The 19,472-nt window shown below is 38.9% G+C and overlaps 1 protein-coding gene across 5 annotated transcripts; it reads left to right on the plus strand.

The window, feature by feature from the left end:
* The first annotated feature begins 398 nt into the window (after nt 1–398).
* Nucleotides 399–19,384, plus strand: LOC144194044 (myelin transcription factor 1-like). 5 transcript variants are annotated; one of them, XM_077712820.1, is made up of 22 exons: nt 399–643; nt 2,555–2,609; nt 2,706–2,748; nt 2,831–2,896; nt 2,980–3,206; nt 4,270–5,274; nt 6,823–6,942; nt 8,633–8,723; nt 9,636–9,749; nt 9,830–10,044; nt 11,139–11,341; nt 11,422–11,637; nt 12,064–12,221; nt 12,522–12,584; nt 12,913–12,981; nt 13,190–13,252; nt 13,324–13,407; nt 15,066–15,287; nt 16,114–16,205; nt 17,047–17,150; nt 17,227–17,370; nt 18,135–19,384. In XM_077712820.1, exons 2-22 carry the CDS (start codon nt 2,555–2,557, stop codon nt 18,273–18,275), a joined length of 3,495 nt encoding a protein of 1,164 aa, XP_077568946.1. In that variant the 5' UTR covers nt 399–643; the 3' UTR covers nt 18,276–19,384. The 5 variants fall into 5 exon arrangements, with proteins under 5 accessions (XP_077568946.1, XP_077568954.1, XP_077568939.1 ...); XM_077712828.1 differs by having other exon boundaries at nt 11,422–11,613; nt 18,132–19,384; XM_077712813.1 differs by having other exon boundaries at nt 400–643; nt 18,132–19,384.
* Nucleotides 19,385–19,472: the final 88 nt, after the last annotated feature.

The following is a 19,472-nucleotide window of genomic DNA, read 5'->3' on the forward strand; positions in this document are numbered from 1 at the left end:
TTTTTTAAATGTTCAAATACTAGAATCCGTTTTTGATTCCCTGCGATCGGCTGGCCACCGATTTAGGGTGTCCCCAATCTCTGGCCCAGAGACAGCTGGGATAGGTTATAGCGGTGACCCTAAATGAGGATAAAGTGGTTCAGAAATTGAGATGAGATGAGTTTTTGATTTTGCACCCAAAAATGAGTTCTAAACATCCATCCAACATAAATCAACAAAAAATGGTGGCCTCCCATGCTTTATTTAGTTGGTGCTTTGTCTATGAATGAGCAAACTGAGCAGTGACAAACGGCGTCTAAAAAATAGTTACATTTCTCTTCATTTCTCAACCCGAAAACGAAACGTTTGTAAAATGGGTTCGCTGTATATTTTGGACGACAGTCCTCCAAGTGGCCTACAGGAGGCAGTGCAGTAGGGCTTCTGTCCATGGTACTGAAGGTTGAACTCGAACTGTCCGCTCAATGTTTTCTCTCCGTGGTGCTGAGTTGGTACGAGCGACTGGGTCGTCTTCTTCTCGCAGAACTGGCTGAGGGATGGAGGCCAAGTTCTAAGGCCACGACTCGAACACTCCACTTCACGTCGCTAAGCGAAGCTGGCGATGTCGACGAGGAGGGGGAGGGGAGGGCATTAGGCTGAACCTAAGGTAAGGCTTTATTTCTCTCTGACAAAGACACGAAGAGCACTATTTGGCCGGCGTTCCAAAAAAAGGCCCGGTTCGGCTTCCGAGTGTGATCTTTTTTTCATCTAGCTGGGGCGACGTGGGTGGTGTCGACCCACTTATTAACCCGACGGCTGACTCGTTAGCGTTCAGTCCGGAGGATGCTTTTAAAACGAATGTTTTGGTGGGGGTTTTATGCCTCGGATGCAGCGGAAACAATGGCGACTACGTGCCAAAAGCTACTCGACTTTATAGTTTGGCACGGAACGGGGTGGTTTGCTCTGGTTTGGTTGGCCTGCTTTTCACGCCGAATACGAGTAGGCAAAAAAAAAGAAGGAGACGGGCCTGTTTGAGGATGAGCAACCCATTTTTGTCGGCCAAAGTCATATTTGGAATGCTTTGTAGAGGGATACTTAGGTATGGGTATTCACTTTCGAGCAGTGGGAAGTCACTTTTTAAGCCCGTCAACGCCGAAAAAAAGAAAAAAAATCTATGCACTTTCACGTTAAGATGATGCGTTCAAGAACACTCGACACATTAAATTCGAGTTGTAATACTATGAAATTTTAACTAAATGCAACTGGGGCTTAATCGTCCGCTGGCAGCCCCTCCCAGTGTAAATGGATTGGACGATTATTATCGTCAGTGGAACTGAGACGTGATCACCCAAATGCTAGCCCATCCCAATTTCCATTGATTATACAACTATTGTCGTTAACGGGCAAGATTGAGTTACTTTTGCTGGTAGACTAACATTGTCAAGTGCATATTTAAGTTTTTCCATTTCTTTTAAATAGTGTTGCACCTGACATTACATGAGTGTGTCCTAAGATATAACGTGATGATGCTATTAAATATGTATTTCCAACCTCTGGTCAACTATTCCCAAGATGAATGAATCAATGATTAAGGCAAAAGCCATGATAGCATTTACTATACATTTACGTGAGTATGCAATAATTCAGCATTAAGAGTTTATTTGTTTATTTTAATGTATTTTTATGTAGTATCTGTACAGGTGTGAGAATTTGGAGTCCAACTCTCATGGGTGCGTGTGTAATTAATATTTAAGGTTCCCCCAGTACTTTATAAGCCTTGTGGGGCGCCAAGCAGTGCTACAAAGAAAGTATAAAAAGAGTAAATATTCTAGCTGCAGTTTGACTTATGCAGTTAAATGTGCACTGGTGACATTTTATAGTCAATATGTGAACAAACCTCACCCAGGTCACTGCAGTTGTTCTGAATTACATTATATTTCTGTTAGTTGCTAATGTATTTTAACATAGTAGCATTTTGTGAGAATAGTTTAACATTTGTATTTAAACCGCCCCAGCAAATAATTTATTTGTAATCACCAAAACTAAAGACTTAATTTTAGTGTTATTGGTAGATATCAGTGCAGTAACAATACAAAACATAACATGATGTCTATAAATGAATACAGTGCAATTGCGCATATGGTACAGTAGATGGGAGTAACACTCATTGTCATAGTTTTCACTTTACTAGCTATGTGTAGTTTTTTCTGGTAGAGACAGCAAGAATGGGAAATTTGATGAATAATGTGTAGATATTGACTTAACTTTGGGTGTTAGTACACCCCCAATGCGCTCATAAGCCACGTGGGTTTTTAATGCGAAAATATGCTTTTTATTGGCAATAGCTTTGAGGAATTTTCAAGACCAATCATGCCAATTTTGTCACGTTGGAGAGTGGGGAAAGGGCTTTAACTCTGTCAATTAATTCACCAACAGAGGTCATAATTGGTTTAAATGTCCTGTAAAAGAACAATAGAAGATCACAAAGATTCAATACATTGAACTTTAGACGAGAGTTTCTATAACTTCTTTTTATCCTGTATGTGATTGCCACCTTTTAATGGTTTCTATCATCCAGATGAGCCAAGACACTCCAGAGACACGAACACGAACCCGCTCCAAAAGCATTCGAGGTAAACTTTTTTCCATAACATATCCCTAATGAATAAGTCAGTTCTTTCAAACAATACCAATTAAAATGAGTGTTTTGTTTGTCTGCTTGTTTTGAGTTTTTTCTGAGGTCTCAGGACATGACATGAAGCATGAGTTGAGGTGAATTATTATTTTCCTCCACTCACTTTCATGCTTTTTAAATTGAATGGTGACGTGTTATGGTGTTGCTGTTTGTCAGCAGCAGTTGTCCAACCCCAGGGTGTGATGGAAAAGGTCATGTCAGTGGAAGATATTCAAGACATAGAAGGTAGGTGTGGCTAGCCAAGCTGATGTTAGTACATACATATTATGGCTAATCAAAGACCGATAAGAGATATTGTCATTCCTTAGTGCACTAGGATGTCCAACTGTAAAGAAGAGAAAACTGGAGGAGGCAGAGGCTGATGACAACCTGTCTTCACCTAAGAAAAAGGGTCAGTCTGACTCTATGGAGGCAGAAGAAGACTTGGCTATACACAACGATGAGGACGAGGAAGAAAGGGAGGAGGAAAATGTGAAAGAAGAAAATGACATCCAGGGGGAGAAAACTACAAATAGCAAACCAGAATCCATTAAAAGTAAGTGAAAGCATACAGTTGTTTCCAAAAATTAACATAAAAAAACCAGCATTTTGGTGTCAAAATTATTTTTCCTCCACTTTTCTGCTACATATTGATCATTTATAGGTAATAAACTCAGGATATGAAGCTAGCTGTTTAGCTATCTGATACTGCTAAACAAACTTATTTCTAAAAAGAAAAATTAATTGATTTGTTTTGATCATATGCATTACAGAGTTGCGAAAATCTTAGTGATAGCTTTCCCTGGAAGTAGAAGCTACAGTTTTGGTCAAAAGTTTACATACGCTTGTGAAGACATATTGTCATGGCTCATTTTTCTCTGAAACGGTGATTGGAACAGATACTTCTTTGTCACAAAAAAACATTCATGAAGTTTGGTTCTTTTATGACTTTATTATGGGTGAATAGAAAAAAAGTGATCAAATCTGCTGGGTCAAAAATATACATACAGCAAAACTAATTAGCAATTTTGGTGATTTTGAAAGTTGTGTCAGTAAAATGAGCTTCATAGCATAGCCTCTTAACTTCTTCTGAGTGATTATGAGTGACCACAGCTGGTGACTTCTCTGAGGCCATTTAAATAGGGCTCATTGGATACAAACGCCCACAAACGCTACAATGGGAAAGTCAAAGGAGCTCAGCATGGATCTGAAAAAGCGAATCATTGACTCGAACAAGTCAGGAAAGTCACTTGGAGCCATTTCAAAGCAGCTGCAGGTACCACAAGCAACAGTGCAGACCACTGTTTGTAAGTATAAAGAGCATGCCACAATCAGTAAGAAAACAAAAGTTAGAAGTATCTGTTCCAATCACTCTATCAGAGAAGAATCAGAGTTGTAGAAACATTTGGAAACTCAAGAGTGCCATGACGTTATGTTTTTCACAAGTGTATGTAAACTTTTGACCACAACTGTGCATGTTTAAATAGATGTTTTTTGTTCTCAGGCCAATTTACTCAGAAACAACATGTTTAGTATTTTTAATGTTGATTAGTTAAACGGTGGGACATAAAATTATTCAGAAAATCTCTGAAACCACTCTGCAAACTTTTGATTGACAGGAAATGCCTGCCAATTAGTTAAAGAGGACACAGTGGTAGAAGAAACAGTTGTTTGTGCTACAACTAAGGATGAGGAAAACATCACCTTGGAGGTTGAGCATGAAATTGTCACTGAAGAAACTGGAAGCAGTGAGAAATTGGCTCGAGAAGAACAACTACCGGACAATGAACAGGAAAAAATTGATACTGTACAAGGGAACAACAGACATGAGACAGTCGAGCAAACTCAAAGAGATTTTGAGAGAAGTGAGGTTGAAAAAGAAGAAGACGACGATGACGACGCGGAAACACAAGAGCCGGTTGAAAAACCGAATGGCTTTGGTGGGGAGAGAGAAATGGAAAGAAAGACGATGAGCCAGGAAAATACAGATCATCAGTACTCCACCGGACATTATGTTCACCATCAAGTTAATTTGTCACCACAGGACCAGAGAGAGAGTGAGCAGAAAGAAGAAGAAGAAGAAGATGATGAAGAAGAAGAGGAAGAAGAAGATCAGGTTCAAAAAGTGGAAACTTCTTACTCTATGAGTCCATGCAGTCAAGGATCACAGGAGTCTCTTGAGGAAGAAAAAGTCTGCTCACCTAGGAATGAAGAAGAGGCCTACCAAGTAGAAAAAAAGGGAGAAAACGGCCAGTCAGAATCTGGAAAAATGGAGGAGGTGGAGGTAGATGAGGAAGAGGAGGAGGAAGAAGGGGGTGAGGACCAATCTAGCAAGGCTTCTCCTAACACGGTCGTCATCGAAGTGCATTCTGAAGAGGATGACGACGACGAAGAGGACGGAGATGAGCGTGACTGTCTCTCAGAGGGCTCGGGGATCACTGACGATTCGGAGACATGGGATATGACACGAGGGAATCTGGGGCTACTGGAGCAGGCCATCGCCTTGAAGGCCGGGGAGGGGAACCAGGGGCAGGAAGCTCAGAGCTCCCAGGACCTTCAGTTGTACAATAGTCCCAGCAAGAGCACCGAAGCCGGCGTCCGACGCAGCGGTCACCACAGCAAAGGTAATTGATCGATGTCACCGACGTCAAACTCAAATCGTGAGGGAACACATTTGGCCTGCCACGTCATTTTGCTCGCCTAAGTGTAAGATCACGTGCATGGACTTCATGTTTCTCACAAAAAAGAAAATAAGACGCTTTTTGGTTAATGGGAGAATTAACTCATATTTACTATAGAAAAGAAATATTTCATTTTTACAAATAAAATAGTTTTTTTTCTTATTTGCTTTTTAAATTTTATATTTAAAAAGTAAAAGTAAATAATGGACTATTTTTATTGTTTTGTCTTTTTTTATGACTTTTTAGATAAATAGGAGTATATCATCAAATAACTAAAATACCCAATTTAAAAATGTTTTTCCTATTGTAAAATTAAAAGATTTGATTTAATTTTCATTCATTAATTCATTCATAAAATCAAGAATATTCAGTTTTTTCCCTCTTTAGGGGAAAACAAATAAGTATTTTAAAAGACCTATACATACATACACGACAATGCCACGGTTGGCAAAATTGTGCTACAAAAACTACAAACTACAAAAACTACAAAAAATAACTTAAATTTAAAAACAAAGCATCTATTACAGATAAACGCTTCTCCCTCATTCACATTTACATACCTGTCAACTGGTACGTTCTCGCCGTAATTGGTACAACTGAAAGCCCATTTTTATATTGGTACGCTGTACACATGAAAATGGTACGCTAAACGGTGATTTTGAGAAAAAAAAATAAATTAAGGCACTTTCTAGCCATTTTTCACCATCCGCCATTGTTTCTTCCCGGAAACGCATGTCTGCCAAGTGATATATGTACCGGCGCCTCTGATTGGCTAAAAAAAAAAGATCATGATAAACATTTCGTTTTGTAACACTTTCACCATGTGATTTCCGTTTCCTGTTCCCTTGTTTATGTTTACTTTCATTTGATCAGCTGTTTCTGGTCTGTTTACAAGTCAAGAATACACTCTTACACGTGGTACAAGTTGATTTATCTGACAATGGCTTCAATGAAAAGGACTTTGAAATTGGCTGAACCAGCACCAAAGAAAAAGAGAGAACAGCATGGAAGACACAGAAAAGAGTGGGAAACAAGAACAGATGAATTTGCAGGTTTGATTCAATCTTCAAAAAAAGGACCTGAATTTTCATACTGTGTGGCTTGTAAGACTGATATCAAGGTTGCTGCCTCTGGATTTTATGATGTCCGGAGGCACTTTAGCACAGATGGCCACATAACATACATTTTCTACTTGTTGTTCGTGATTTTTTACAAAAAAGTAAAGTGGTAAGATTTTCCATGTATTTATACATATATGTAAGGGCGAAAACAAAATTTGGTAAGATCACAAATGGTTCGAGGTTGACAGGTATGCATTTATCTCTTGTTTTCCACTCACACTGTCTGGAACCCACACTGCAGCAACAATTATGCTAACTACTTTAGAAAGTTTTCATGGAGGTTTTCCTTACTTTCTACATGCACAGAACTTGCCCTGTTCAATCTTCCGTAGCTCATTAACTACCAATGAATCCCTTCTACCCAATCCAGACAAAAAAGAAGTTAAATGTCCAACCCCAGGGTGTGACGGAACAGGTCACGTCACTGGACTGTACCCCCATCATCGCAGTCTATCCGGATGTCCCCACAAGGATAGAATTCCTCCAGAGGGTAAGAACATAACACCATGCCTAAACAGTAAGCTGTTTTTCAGTTAGCATACCATTTTTAGTTTTAGTTCTTAAGACTTCTTAATTGTGTTTCATATAGGGTTGCCAACTTTCCCTTGAAAAACGAATCCTTTCCTATTCAAAAACAAAAGTACATGTCCTATATTGAGCTCACAAGGGACACACTCGTCTCGTATTATCATGAAACCCAAAAATAGTTTCCAATCTGTAGAAATAATGAATACTGGTAGGATGCGTTTAAAAAAATGCAGGAAATTTACTTTGTGAAAATCCAGGTCGGTCTACCTAGGTGGAGTTTTGCATGTTCTCCCCGGGCCTGCGTGGGTTTTCTCCGGGTACTCCAATTTCCTCCCACATTCCAAAAACATGCATGGTAGGCTGATTGGACACTCTAAATTGCCCCTAGGTATGAGCGTGAGCACTGTTTGTCTCCTTATGCCCTGCGATTGGCTGGCCACTAATTTAGGGTGTCCTCCGCCTCTGGCCCGAAGTCCGCTGGGATATGCTCCAGCACCCCCTTCGACCCGGTTTAAAAAATGAGATGAAATGAGATGAGACTACTTTGTGACCAATGAGCATATTAGTGTGACATTGACTATGCAAAATTTTGCTCACCTCATTGGTCCAGGTAATGTCCCTGGCCAAGATAACAAAAGATAACATGGCAGAACTTTGATGACCAGAAACAATGCAACATAGAAGTGTTATTTATGCGAGAGAGGGATTTTTTTTGGTCACAAGTTACCTTCAGAGTTTGTATTTGCACTTTTCATACCGCACAAAATGTTCCGCTTTGTATATTAACCCTCAAAAGTCCAATAATCAAGCCAGCATGATCAATGAAGTGGCATCTTTAAAGCATCGTAAAAAAAAAAAAAAAAAAGACAAAAATAATCAAATAGAGCGCTACTGTCGACATCAATCAAAAGTCAGACCTTCAAACTCTCTCTTACTTTTTTGGGCACCAATATACCCTAAAAAGTTGGAGATCTTATTGCTTTAATTTGATGATAGATTATTTATTTATCCTTGTTTTTATGGGCACTAGACACTAGAAGGCATTCATATTATTGGCAATGAACGATTCACTTAATAAATGTGTAATTTTTTGTATTGATTGACCAACTACAGTAATGTAATAGGTTATAGTGTAATAATAACAAACCATATAAATGACGTCATGCTGAGAACATTTACACTAATAAGATACCTAAAGCATGTTAAACAGTTTTAAAATTAACAGGAGAGATATTACTTTTTTCTAGTCATTTATATAATTAATCTAAAATACATAGCTGATCATCATTGTTTTTCCTGACGGTAGTATCACACAATTATATTCCTGATTCATTTAAAAAAAAATACATAAATGATCATGTAAAAAAATCACTTCATATTTAAAAAACAAAATATGAAAAAAGACGTTTATCGGGATGAGTACCTTTACCAATCAGGGAGTTGGCAACCCTAGTTTCACATAAAATCTCAATTGCATTCATCTTTTGAAAGCACAGCTAAAATTAATACTAGTTGAACTAATACTACTAACTTGACTAAATCTGCCACTATTGTCTGTCTTTTGTTTTTCTACTATCTTGTTAGCATTAGGACAATTTTAGTACTTACAATCTAAACAGACTAAACTGTTTGTATTTAATGTGTGTCTGTAGTCCTGGCCATGTATGAGAACGTCTTGAAGTGTCCCACTCCTGGCTGCACAGGCCAAGGCCACGTCAACAGTAACCGCAACACGCACCGCAGGTTAATCATGGGCATGCTCTTATTGGACAACTTGGAAATAGAATCCGTCCTTTTTTTCCCTTTTACATCATTCATCCAATTTCTATTCCCTTTTTGATATAATTATTTATGGGAGTGAGAAGTATTTTATTGATTTATTGGTGCTTCAACTTAACCTTATAGTACTAACACATGATACGTAAAGTGACAGTTTTTATGTGGCAAATGAATATCCTCCTGACTACTAGTAGTTCAAATATTTCCTCTTTGTAAACCTAAATATCTCCTAGTCAATGCATCCAATCGCATGAACTCCTTTTGTGCTTTATAGAGGCTTTTCCAATGATACCATATAAAACATAAAAATCTTTAAATTGGGTTGACCCTACTTTGCGGTTTCTCGTTTATCGGCCATGTCTGGTCCATATTACCCGCGGTAATCGAGGGATTACGGTATATATATATTCTATGCAAATATCTTACATTTTGACATTGCTTTTTTACCCTTCAATACCTTTCCAAGGTTTCAAATTGGTACTTGATATCAGCAAATTCTGTTGATTCAGACTTAAACTCATGTGTCAAAATATGTGATTGGAACAGCTCTAGTCAATGCTATCTATACAGGGATAATCTTATTTTGGTCATTTTTTTTCCACAAAATTTAGACTATCGTTTCTCAAAGTGTAGTACGAGTACTACCAGTGATGCTCGAGCTGGCTAATACTACATGGAAAATTCACTCAATTAGATGTCCAGATCTTTTTTTTTTAAATTGGCTACAGTGCATTTTAAGTACAGTTCAGTTGTTAAATACAAGACTGATGGGACTCAAGGAGCCAAGTACATATATATACATATATTTCTTTATGTGGCGCCTGCTGTAAAATGATGGAAAAGCACTATCTGAACACTTCAATGTCATCCCATCAGTCTGTCCGGCTGCCCAATAGCTGCAGCCACTAAAATGAACAAGAGCCAAGACAAGCATGTCCAACTACAGGCTGCAGTCAGTGAACCCACATCCAACTCTGACAGGGTACTCAGGTGAGACGTCTTTTTATTCTCAGGCATTAGTCAATGACATTTGTTAAAGATTTTTAAAAAGTCACCTTTTAACCTTCCAGGCCCATGTGCTTTGTGAAACAACTTGAGATCCCTCAGTATGGTAATTATGGGCCCAGTGCGGTCACCACTACGCCACGAGCAAACCTGGCCAAAGAGTTGGAGAAATATTCAAAGGTGTCTTTTGACTATGCAAGCTTTGATGTCCAAGTGTTTGGAAAGCGAATGCTTGTTCCGAAGACAAGCGCCACTGAAACGTCACCCAAAGCCTTCAAATGTAAGTTATGACTGGATATATTTGTTGGAAATTGACGGTAAAATATCAACCAGATCTGCTCTAAAAATGAACTGTTAATTTGGGGGAACTCCTTTTTGTTTATCCAGCTGTTTCCTATTGATTTTCAACATTTAGTGGTCACTTCCTTTTGATTTTGGGGCATTTACAAATCACTTCCTGTTCATATTAGGTCACTTTGGGACATTCCCAGGTCGGTTGCTTTTCATTTCCGTGTGATCTTGAGCGCATTGTTGTCTGTCTTTGTGTGTGCCCTACGACTGAATGGCGACCAGTTTATGGTCAAGCCTGCCTTTCAAACTAGATCAGCTAGGATAGGCTCCATCTCCCTGACCTATTGGGTCCTGTTTTCCACTTCCTTGTCTCGACGGGTTGCCAAAGGTCAAAGGTCACCCCTATTTAAAGACAAAAATCCTTCAGTGTTGAGTCATAGTAGCAAGAGTGGCTTTTGATTACGAGTTTCAGTGTGATTTTTACATTTTTAAGAATTATTATTAATATTATAATTTTAAAATATGCCGCCTTGTGGTGTAGAGGTTCACGTGCCTGACACTGTTGCGGGAAGACGAGAGCTCGATTCCCGCAGGCGGCAGTATGATTGGGAGCATGGATGGTCGTTTGTTTCTCTGTATACCCTATGACTGTCTGGCGTCCACTAGGCGTCTGCCTTTAGCCCGGAAACAGCTGGGTTAGCCTCCAGCACCCCGCGCAACTCTTTCAAGGATGGATGGTATGGAAGATGAATGAATGAATGAATAAAAAAATAAGAAATAAAAATAAAATGACCCCTTTACAAAAAAAAATCTTTGATGTAGAGAACCAGCAATAACTGAAACGTGAAATAGCTTGTCTCTGTAAGTTATTTAAAGCAAGACCATGTGCCAACGGCATCATGTCAAAGCTTTTATCTATCATCCAATCAGATTGCCCAAATGTCGTCCCAGTTACACTGGTCTGTTGTGTCTCTTTCATGATTACTGTGATGTAAAAACGCAGTGTTATAATTCAGTGTGTGGTCTTTTCTAAAGCATTTGGAATGTTGAAGTTAACCTCAGCTCTATCTCTGCCCCACACAGCTAAATCCTTCCCTAAACCTTCTTCTCCGAGTGGGACGGGGTCAGGAGGTATTTCCAACAGTACGTTATCCTCCAATGAGTATGACTGCAGTCAAGACGCTGAGGCGGCCCACATGGCAGCGACGGCCATCCTCAACTTGTCCACTCGTTGTTGGGAACGACCAGAGAGCCTTAACGCTAATCCCAGGGAGACTTGCAGTGAGGTATGTCATTCCATTCCATTTGTGATTCCATTCTTTAGTAGTTTTATTTGGCAATTGATAGCTTTTTTGAAACTTTGTAGGAGCCAGATATCGAAGTGGATGAGAATGGCACCTTAGATCTGAGCATTAAAAAAAACAAGAGAGAAAGCGTCCAGTCTCCTGAGCCTTCATCGTCCTCCTCCTCATCTTCTCAGCATACAATTGGTGTGTTATCTCAGGGCCATACTCAGCCTGAGTGGGAAGAGCCACTCGACTTTACAAAACCAAGCGAGGTAAAGGAAGACGGCCAGGACGAGGTACCATTTTTATGAGAGGATAAAATACAGTGTTCCCTCGCTACTTCACGGTTCCGCCACCGCGGACTCAGAGCTTCGTGGATTTTTTTGGGGGGAAAAAAATACAAATATTACATTGAGACAACATATTTTACAGTTTTTTTTTGTTATAACATGAATTTCACTCTCTCTACCCGTATTCTATATGGTGTACTGTATACAGGGGGGGGGGGGGGGTAAATAATAAATAAATAAAAAATAAATAAATATTTTTTTTAAATTAAATTCAAATTAAGCATTTTTGAAGGGGAATCCCCTACTTCGCGGAAATTTACTTATCGCGGGTGGTCCCGGTCCCCATTAACCGCGATAACCGAGGGAACACTGTACAGAAAAATGAGCTGTGGCAGTCCTGAAATGTATCCTGGTGATTAAATCTGTTTTTAGGTGGATTACACAGCTACCTCGTACACTTCCTCTGATGTTGAGGATGAGGACCAGGAGAATCTGGAGAACTTGGAGGAAAGGAAGTACCCTGGGGAAGTGACAACCAGCAGCTACAAGGTCAAGTTTCAGCCTAAAGATAGCAAAAAGGAGATCCTAGTGTAAGTCACTTGAACACAACTACAGTGTTCCCTCGCTTATCGCGGTTAATAGTTAAGATATCATTCATGTCATGTGGATAGTGCGTCGGCCTTACAGTTCTGGGGTCAAGAGTTCAATCCCAGGTCCGTCTCCATTGTGTGGAGTTGTGTCTATTCTCCTTGGGCTTGCATGGGTTTTCTCTGGGTATTTTGGTTTCCTCTGGCCCACGGTCCTTTTTAGTTTGATAATATGAATTTGCAGGCAGGCTGTCTGTCTGTTGTTCTGTCACTAACAAGTGTGCCACCCCATTTGACTTTTAGATGTCCCACTCCAGGGTGTGACGGCAGCGGACACATAACCGGCAACTACGCATCACATCGAAGGTAAACTTTAGCCGGAGCGTGAATGCAAATGTTTCACTCCAAAAATGTATAATCCCTACATAGTAGTACTGGCCAGTACTTAAGTCCCTCCCTAAGTTGCAAATGTAAGACAAAGAGTAAGTATTCTCTGGTGTCATGCTATAGCTAAAACAACATCTCAGCATCAATGTGATAATATTGAAGGGATGAGATAGAAAAGAGACGCCTATGTTTCTCTCTGTCTTGTCTGGCTCTGGTGTTGAATTTGGGCTACGCTTCATTCAATCTTCCACACTCCCAAAAGCCTACTCTTGGCCTGTTATCTGATAGATTCTCTCTAATCTTCCAGTCTGTCAGGCTGTCCTCTTGCAGATAAATCACTACGGACACTCATGGCTGCCCACACAGCTGAACTTAAGTATGTGTGCTGTCTTTTGTCTCTCAACTTCATCATGTTCTCTTAAAACTTAGATAACTTAAGGATGACTTTCCTATTTTCTACATATTTTGTTGACCTATCTGTTTAATGATACGTACAAATATACAAGAATTTTGGAGGAACTGTAGGTGTGCAAATTGTACAAGAAAGCAGATACTTTAAGTCAGACGGTCTATGAACATCCTAGGTGTCCCACTCCCGGCTGTGATGGATCAGGCCATATCACAGGAAACTATGCCTCACATAGAAGGTATGAAATGTTGTTCATATGACTTTTCTTCGTGTTTCACCATCTAACTCCTTTGTGATCCTCTCTAACAGTTTGTCTGGGTGCCCAAGAGCCAAAAAGGGTGGAGTCAAAGCCAACCCCACAAAGGATGACAAGGAAGACTCGGAGTTGTTGAGGTGAGAGAACTCAAGTCATACAAGGGATAGATCAGGTCTTGAAAACTCTTACATTTCTCTCAATAAAACCTATGAGAACATTTTAGCATGAAACATGAAATCAAAACACATCATTTGATATAATGTGCCAGATAAAATGATAGGGTGTGCTGGATTCACCTTTCTGGACTTCTGGAGTTTGACTACATCTACATTGACCCTCAAGGGTGTCAGACTCGGGTTGGTTCGCAGGCCGCATTAACGTCAACTTGATTTCATGTGGCCCGGACCATTTTAGATCTAATATTTAGATATTGTTTTAAAAAATTGGACTCAAAGAACTAAACTCAAAAGCCCTAAATATTTCATTTTTTATAGATCTAAAAAAGTTTATTTGAGCTTTTTTCTTAGTAAGAGAAGATCTCTTTTAATCATTGTTTCCATATTCAAGTGGAAAACAGAAAATATTTTTATATATTTTTAGATTTTACAAAATGATTTTTCAACTAAACACAGAAAAAAATGGACTACAAATTGCAATTATTGATTTAAAAGGGGGGAAAATCAGGAAATATAATATAAATTTATAATCTTCATTTTATTTTTATCCTAAAACAGAAAGTCGGCACTCGTGATTGACTTTCCCGGGCCACACGATATGATGCGGCGGGCCAGATTTGGCCCCCGGGCCACCACTTTGACACCTAGTGTCTACATAGTTAAGATGTCCCATTTGGTCAGCGAGGCCACAATGTAAACATTTCAGTGTTGCCTAAATTGACACAAATTGTCCACCTTTGTGGATACCAGGTTTCAATTAGATATATTTTGATTATTAATCATTATTTTTAATATTTATTACCAATGCATAAAAATGTTCATTCAAATAATTCATGAGAAAAAGCAACTATTGTAGAAATTGTGAGTGGATGCTTTGTCCAGTTGCTCGGTCGACTCCCAACGGTGTCCTCTAATAATTTAACGGTATTTAGTTTAGCGGTACTTTTTGCATTGGACAAATTTCAAGGGACACCAACATTTGAAAATCTTATCATTTAAAAATGTGTCATTCTCATTAAAGTTTGATCAGCAGGAATCACATAAACCTCCAAAATTATTCCAAAATCTAATTATTCACACTGACCTAATGTCACCAAAAAGTTATGTCTGCTGACCTTGAACATCTTCTGGTTTGAGTGATGCAAAAATATATAATGTAATGTTTTTAGTGGCATAATTGTAATACTTATCTCCAAATATTACTTGAATCTCCTAAAATAGGCGGAACGAGTAGTAAGCGCATCGGCTTTAGTGGGGGACCTGGGTTCAAATCCTGGTCGGTCCACCTGTGTGGAGTTATCATGTTCTCCCCGGGCTTGTGTGGATTTCCTCCGAGTACTCTGATTTCCTTCCACATTCCAAAAACATGCATTGTAGGCTGATTGGACATTCCAAATTTCTCCTAGGTATGGGTTGATAGGTCATTGAAAAAGTTAGAGTAGTCATATTTTGAGGGGAGGAACAAGTTTCCAAAAGCATTTTAGTGCACCTTCATTTGGTGAATACTTGAATCGAATAAAACGAATCATTTTGCTGCCTCTTTAATGACAGCCAATGAGTTAAAAAGCAGTGAGCAATGAGATAACCAAGCTCATGAACCCTTCTGCTATTACACCAAGGTGTCCCGTCCCTGGATGTGACAGTCTCGGACACATCAGTGGAAAGTACGCCACTCACCGCAGTGCTTACGGCTGTCCGCTAGCGGCGCGTCGACAGAAGGAGGGTCTTCTCAATGGCGCCCCGTTCTCTTGGAAGGCCTTTAAGAGCGAAGGTCCCACCTGTCCAACGCCGGGCTGCGACGGCTCTGGACATGCCAACGGGAGCTTTCTGACACACCGCAGGTATCGTAGTTTAGCCTGACTAGATGTATTGTCATTTGTCATTTCAGAATTTAAGGTAAAAAAAAAAAAAGATAAATCACTAGCTTCTACGCTTGAATAAAAGATGAAGCTGAAAATGTTTGCATTGGTCAGTATAGGCTTAGCTCATCAAGTGTTTGATAGAGGGATCAGAAAAATGAAGGATATTTTTTTAACACATTTATGTGTCAAAAATGTCTCCATTTCTGGAATGATCAATATACTGTACACCAGGGGTGTCAAACTCGGGTTGGTTCATGGGCCGCATTAACGTCAACTCCATTTCACGTGGGCCGGACCATTTTAGATATAGTAATATTTAGATTTTCTTTTTTTTGTAAATTGGATTCAAAGAACTGGATCAAAAGCCCCAAATAGTCCGTTTTTATAGATATAAAGCAATGTTTATTTGAGCTTTTTTTCCTTAATTTTCCTTTAATCGTGTTTTTCATTTCAACAAAATATATATTTTTAATGATGTTCAATATTAAAGTGGAAAACGGAAAAATATATATATTTCTTTCTAGATCTTACAAAATGCGCTTTGAACTAAAAACCCAAAAGAAACTCAATTGGATTGAAAATATTACAATGATTGATTTTAAAAAGGGGAAAATCAGGAAATGTAATGTGTATCTCTAACTTTTTGAATTTGATCCTAAAACAGAAAGTCGGCACTCATGATTTATATTCTCGGGCTGCACAAAATGATGCGGCGGGCCAGATTTGGCCCCCGGGCCGCCACTTTGACACCTGTGCTGTACACAATTGGTCAAATGAACTAATCATGCTATGAATATGTATTCAGTCTGTCAGGTTGTCCCAGAGCACTGGCCAGTAAGAAGAAAGCCAAATTTCCTGGAGATGAGTACATCACTGCCAAATTCAGAGCAAGTGATGGTAACAACACATCCAATTCATTTTTTCTACTTAATCTTAAACAATGTTTTTAACACACGTCACTCACATGTGTTATATCTGTCATAAAGTTCTACACATTTCTGCTGGAGTGACTTCTGTAGTTCCAAAACACGACACCACTCGCGCATCTTTGACTAAATTCTGGATATTTTGGGGTTTATATTCCCCCAAAATATGTTAATACTGTAGAATGGTGTTGGTTGTCACATTTTCCAGTCTTTCTTGGCATTTTACAATCAAAAAGATTAGTAAAATAATTCATTTATTAGAAAGAAAGCTAAAAAAAAGTCTTGGATTTGATATACTTATTGTCATTTTTTCAAATCATGTATTTCCAATCTATGACAGCTTGACATGTATTCTCTATTATGGGGTAATTGTGTTAACAAACATACTCATTTTACTTGTATAATGTCAATAACAGCATTCAATTCAATGCACACTTTTACTATTGGTAAAAGTGTACCAAAAAAAATTATGACAATCAATCCCAACTTTTGTTGTCTACAAAGTCTGACAGCTATCATTCAACTTGCTAGATAGACAATGTGATACCTTTTTAATAGTACCAGTTTCATAACTACTTACATATTGAGTTAAATCCAATGAAGGCATTAGTGAAAACCTTAAAATTTCGAAACGGTAAAAATGATGTGTGACTTTCCAAACAACATAGCTCTTTTTTTCGATGCACATTTCTGATCATTTCAATATGGATATCAATAAACACTGCCCTCTTGTGGTCGGGAGTAGCGAGTAGGACAACTAAACCTTGGGACTGACTCCCAACCTAATCATGTGCCTTGTATCTTTAACCAAGTTCTCGATAATGATGAGGATATCAAGCAGCTTAATGAAGAAATCAACGATCTTAACGAATCCAATTCAGAGATGGAGGCTGACATGGTCAACCTGCACACTCAGGTGGGTGACATATTAGATGGGTGATAGAGAAATTTGAACAAATGTTCACAAATGAAATTCCATTCCTCTTTTACAGATCTCTTCCATGGAGAAGAATCTGAAAAGCATGGAAGAAGAGAACAAGCAAATTGAAGAGAAAAATGATGCCTTGTTTTTGGAGTTGTCAGGCCTGAGTCAGGCTCTGATACATAGTCTGGCAAACATCCGGCTGCCAACCATGGTGAGCGCCACATCCTAGTCCTGGTTTCCGTCAGAGGCCACTATGTCTGCCATAATTCAACTCGTCATCCAATATAGCCAATGATTCGACAACAATTTTAACATTGCTGACCGGAAAAAAAAGTTTGAATGTATCAAAAAACAAAACTAAAATGGCAAGGCATCCCGGTGTGGCAAGTGGTTAGCGCCTCAGGGTCACAGCTCTTGGGTCCTGGGTTCAAATTGAGGTCAACTCCACATGTGTGGGTTTCCTTCGGGTACTCTGGTTTTTTGATTGGACACTCTAATTTGCCTCTATGGTTGCGAGTATGGACTGTTGTCTGTTTCCTTGTGCCCTGCAATTGGCTTGATACAGTGTCCCCCGCCTCTGTCCTGGAGTCAGCTGGGATAGGCTCCAGCACCCCCCCACGACCCTAATGAGGATAAAGCGGTTCAGAAAATGAGAGATGAGATTAAAATGGCATTAGAAGTAGTGTCGACGCCACAGTGCCGATGTTTTACATCACAGATTGGCGGAAAGCCATATGCACCCATCAAAAGAGCCACATGTGGCTCCCTAGCCATAGGTTCCCTACCCCCACACTAACCATTTGACCAATGGCCCGCCAAGTATCTTAAACACAAAAAAAATCCTATTCATACCTAAAAAGTAATAAAACAGTATATATGTCTATTCACATGATTAATTTGGAAAGACACTGGGAATTTGCCATCCATGGGCTTGGACAAATGAATGAAATGGTTCCACTCTCCTTGTTTCAGCAGGAACCAGTGTCGGAACAGAACTTGGACAGCTACATAGAGACCCTCACTCAGATGTTCACCAATAAGGACTGCTACCAGAACCCTGAGAACCGAGCTCTGCTAGAATCTATCAACCAGGCCGTCAAAGGGATAGAGGTGTGAGAGGTCCGTTTTCTTCATTCAGTTGGAACATTGCCATCTGTTCTTTGTACGCTTTATTTTTTATTTTCTTTTTGTTCCTTCTTGTGTATAGTTTTCCTATTTGCATGTTGCTTTAGGACAATGAGAGTGGGAAAACCCACGAGGATGATGATGGCACGTTGCAGTCAAACTGCGCAACATATCTCAAGTCCACTCTATAATGTTAGTAGTATTCTGTAAAATCATAGTGACGTTCCAATTGCTGGACTAGTCTTTTTCTATATTCATTGGTACAATTGCTGTGTAACTATTTGTCATGGAATATTGATTCATGTTGCGCGTATGATCATGTTCGTCGACTATTATGATTTAGCAAAGTCCCTGTAAAGTGAAGGTAAAAAAATGAATCCTGAATTTGAGAGTTGTAAAGCGAGGCTTTCAAATCTCAGGGTTTCCAGAAAATGGTCAGAAAACAAAGATGCGCCGAACTGCCAATGTATGAGTATGTAGCATATGAGAATTGAAAAGAGAAAAAAAGTACTTTTAAGTTATTTGAAATTGTGCCAGATAATCAGTTTTTTAGTCTTGTCTTTGCACGTCTTCAACATCTATATTTTAAGGTGTATGATATATTATTTTTAAGACTAATCTTGTAATTCGCTTTACAGGGTCTTTAATTTATTCACTATTTATTTTCACGTGTTACATGAGATCTAAAACTCAAGTAAACACGAGAAGGGAATCACTTTCCTCTGCACTGATGAACAAAGGAAATATTTTAAGATATCAACTATGAATTGTTTTATAAAATTATTTATTTAAAATACTGCAATCTTTTTACAGTAAATGCAAACATTTTGTATATGAAAGTTTTGAAATAATTTACTAATGACTTTTATTTATTGATTTATTTATTGGTGCTTGTTTTTATGATTTTCACAACTAATCCATGTGTTGGAGAGGAGTACTTTGCAATTCACTTGGAATATTGAAGTGCACAGAAGTGTTGATGAACAAAGTAATGTGTGATGTGTGAAACAAAGTGACAGTGAATTTAGTTTTGTCTGTGTGACGATGACTGTGTGGATTCTCTTTGCTAGTTCTTCAAATAAACGTTGATCAAGATTTTGGACGGTAGTAAATTAGTTCATTTTTTTTTCCATCACATTGAGCCAATGATCAAGTACCTTAAACTTAGTTATTGTACTTAATGCTTTT

The sequence above is a fragment of the Stigmatopora nigra genome, chromosome 1 (assembly GCF_051989575.1).
Source record: "Stigmatopora nigra isolate UIUO_SnigA chromosome 1, RoL_Snig_1.1, whole genome shotgun sequence".
In the NCBI taxonomy this organism is placed as follows: domain Eukaryota; kingdom Metazoa; phylum Chordata; class Actinopteri; order Syngnathiformes; family Syngnathidae; genus Stigmatopora; species Stigmatopora nigra.

What these genes read in the sequence shown, in the direction of transcription:
- LOC144194044 (XM_077712813.1), top strand. Translation starts at nt 2,555, where the DNA reads ATGAGCCAAGACACTCCAGAGACACGAACACGAACCCGCTCCAAAAGC. An exon ending in CAGCGGTCACCACAGCAAAG is followed by an intron (nt 5,275 to 6,822) that starts GTAATTGATCGA and finishes TACCCAATCCAG; the next exon opens with ACAAAAAAGAAGTTAAATGT. An exon ending in GAAGACTCGGAGTTGTTGAG is followed by an intron (nt 13,408 to 15,065) that starts GTGAGAGAACTC and finishes TATTACACCAAG; the next exon opens with GTGTCCCGTCCCTGGATGTG.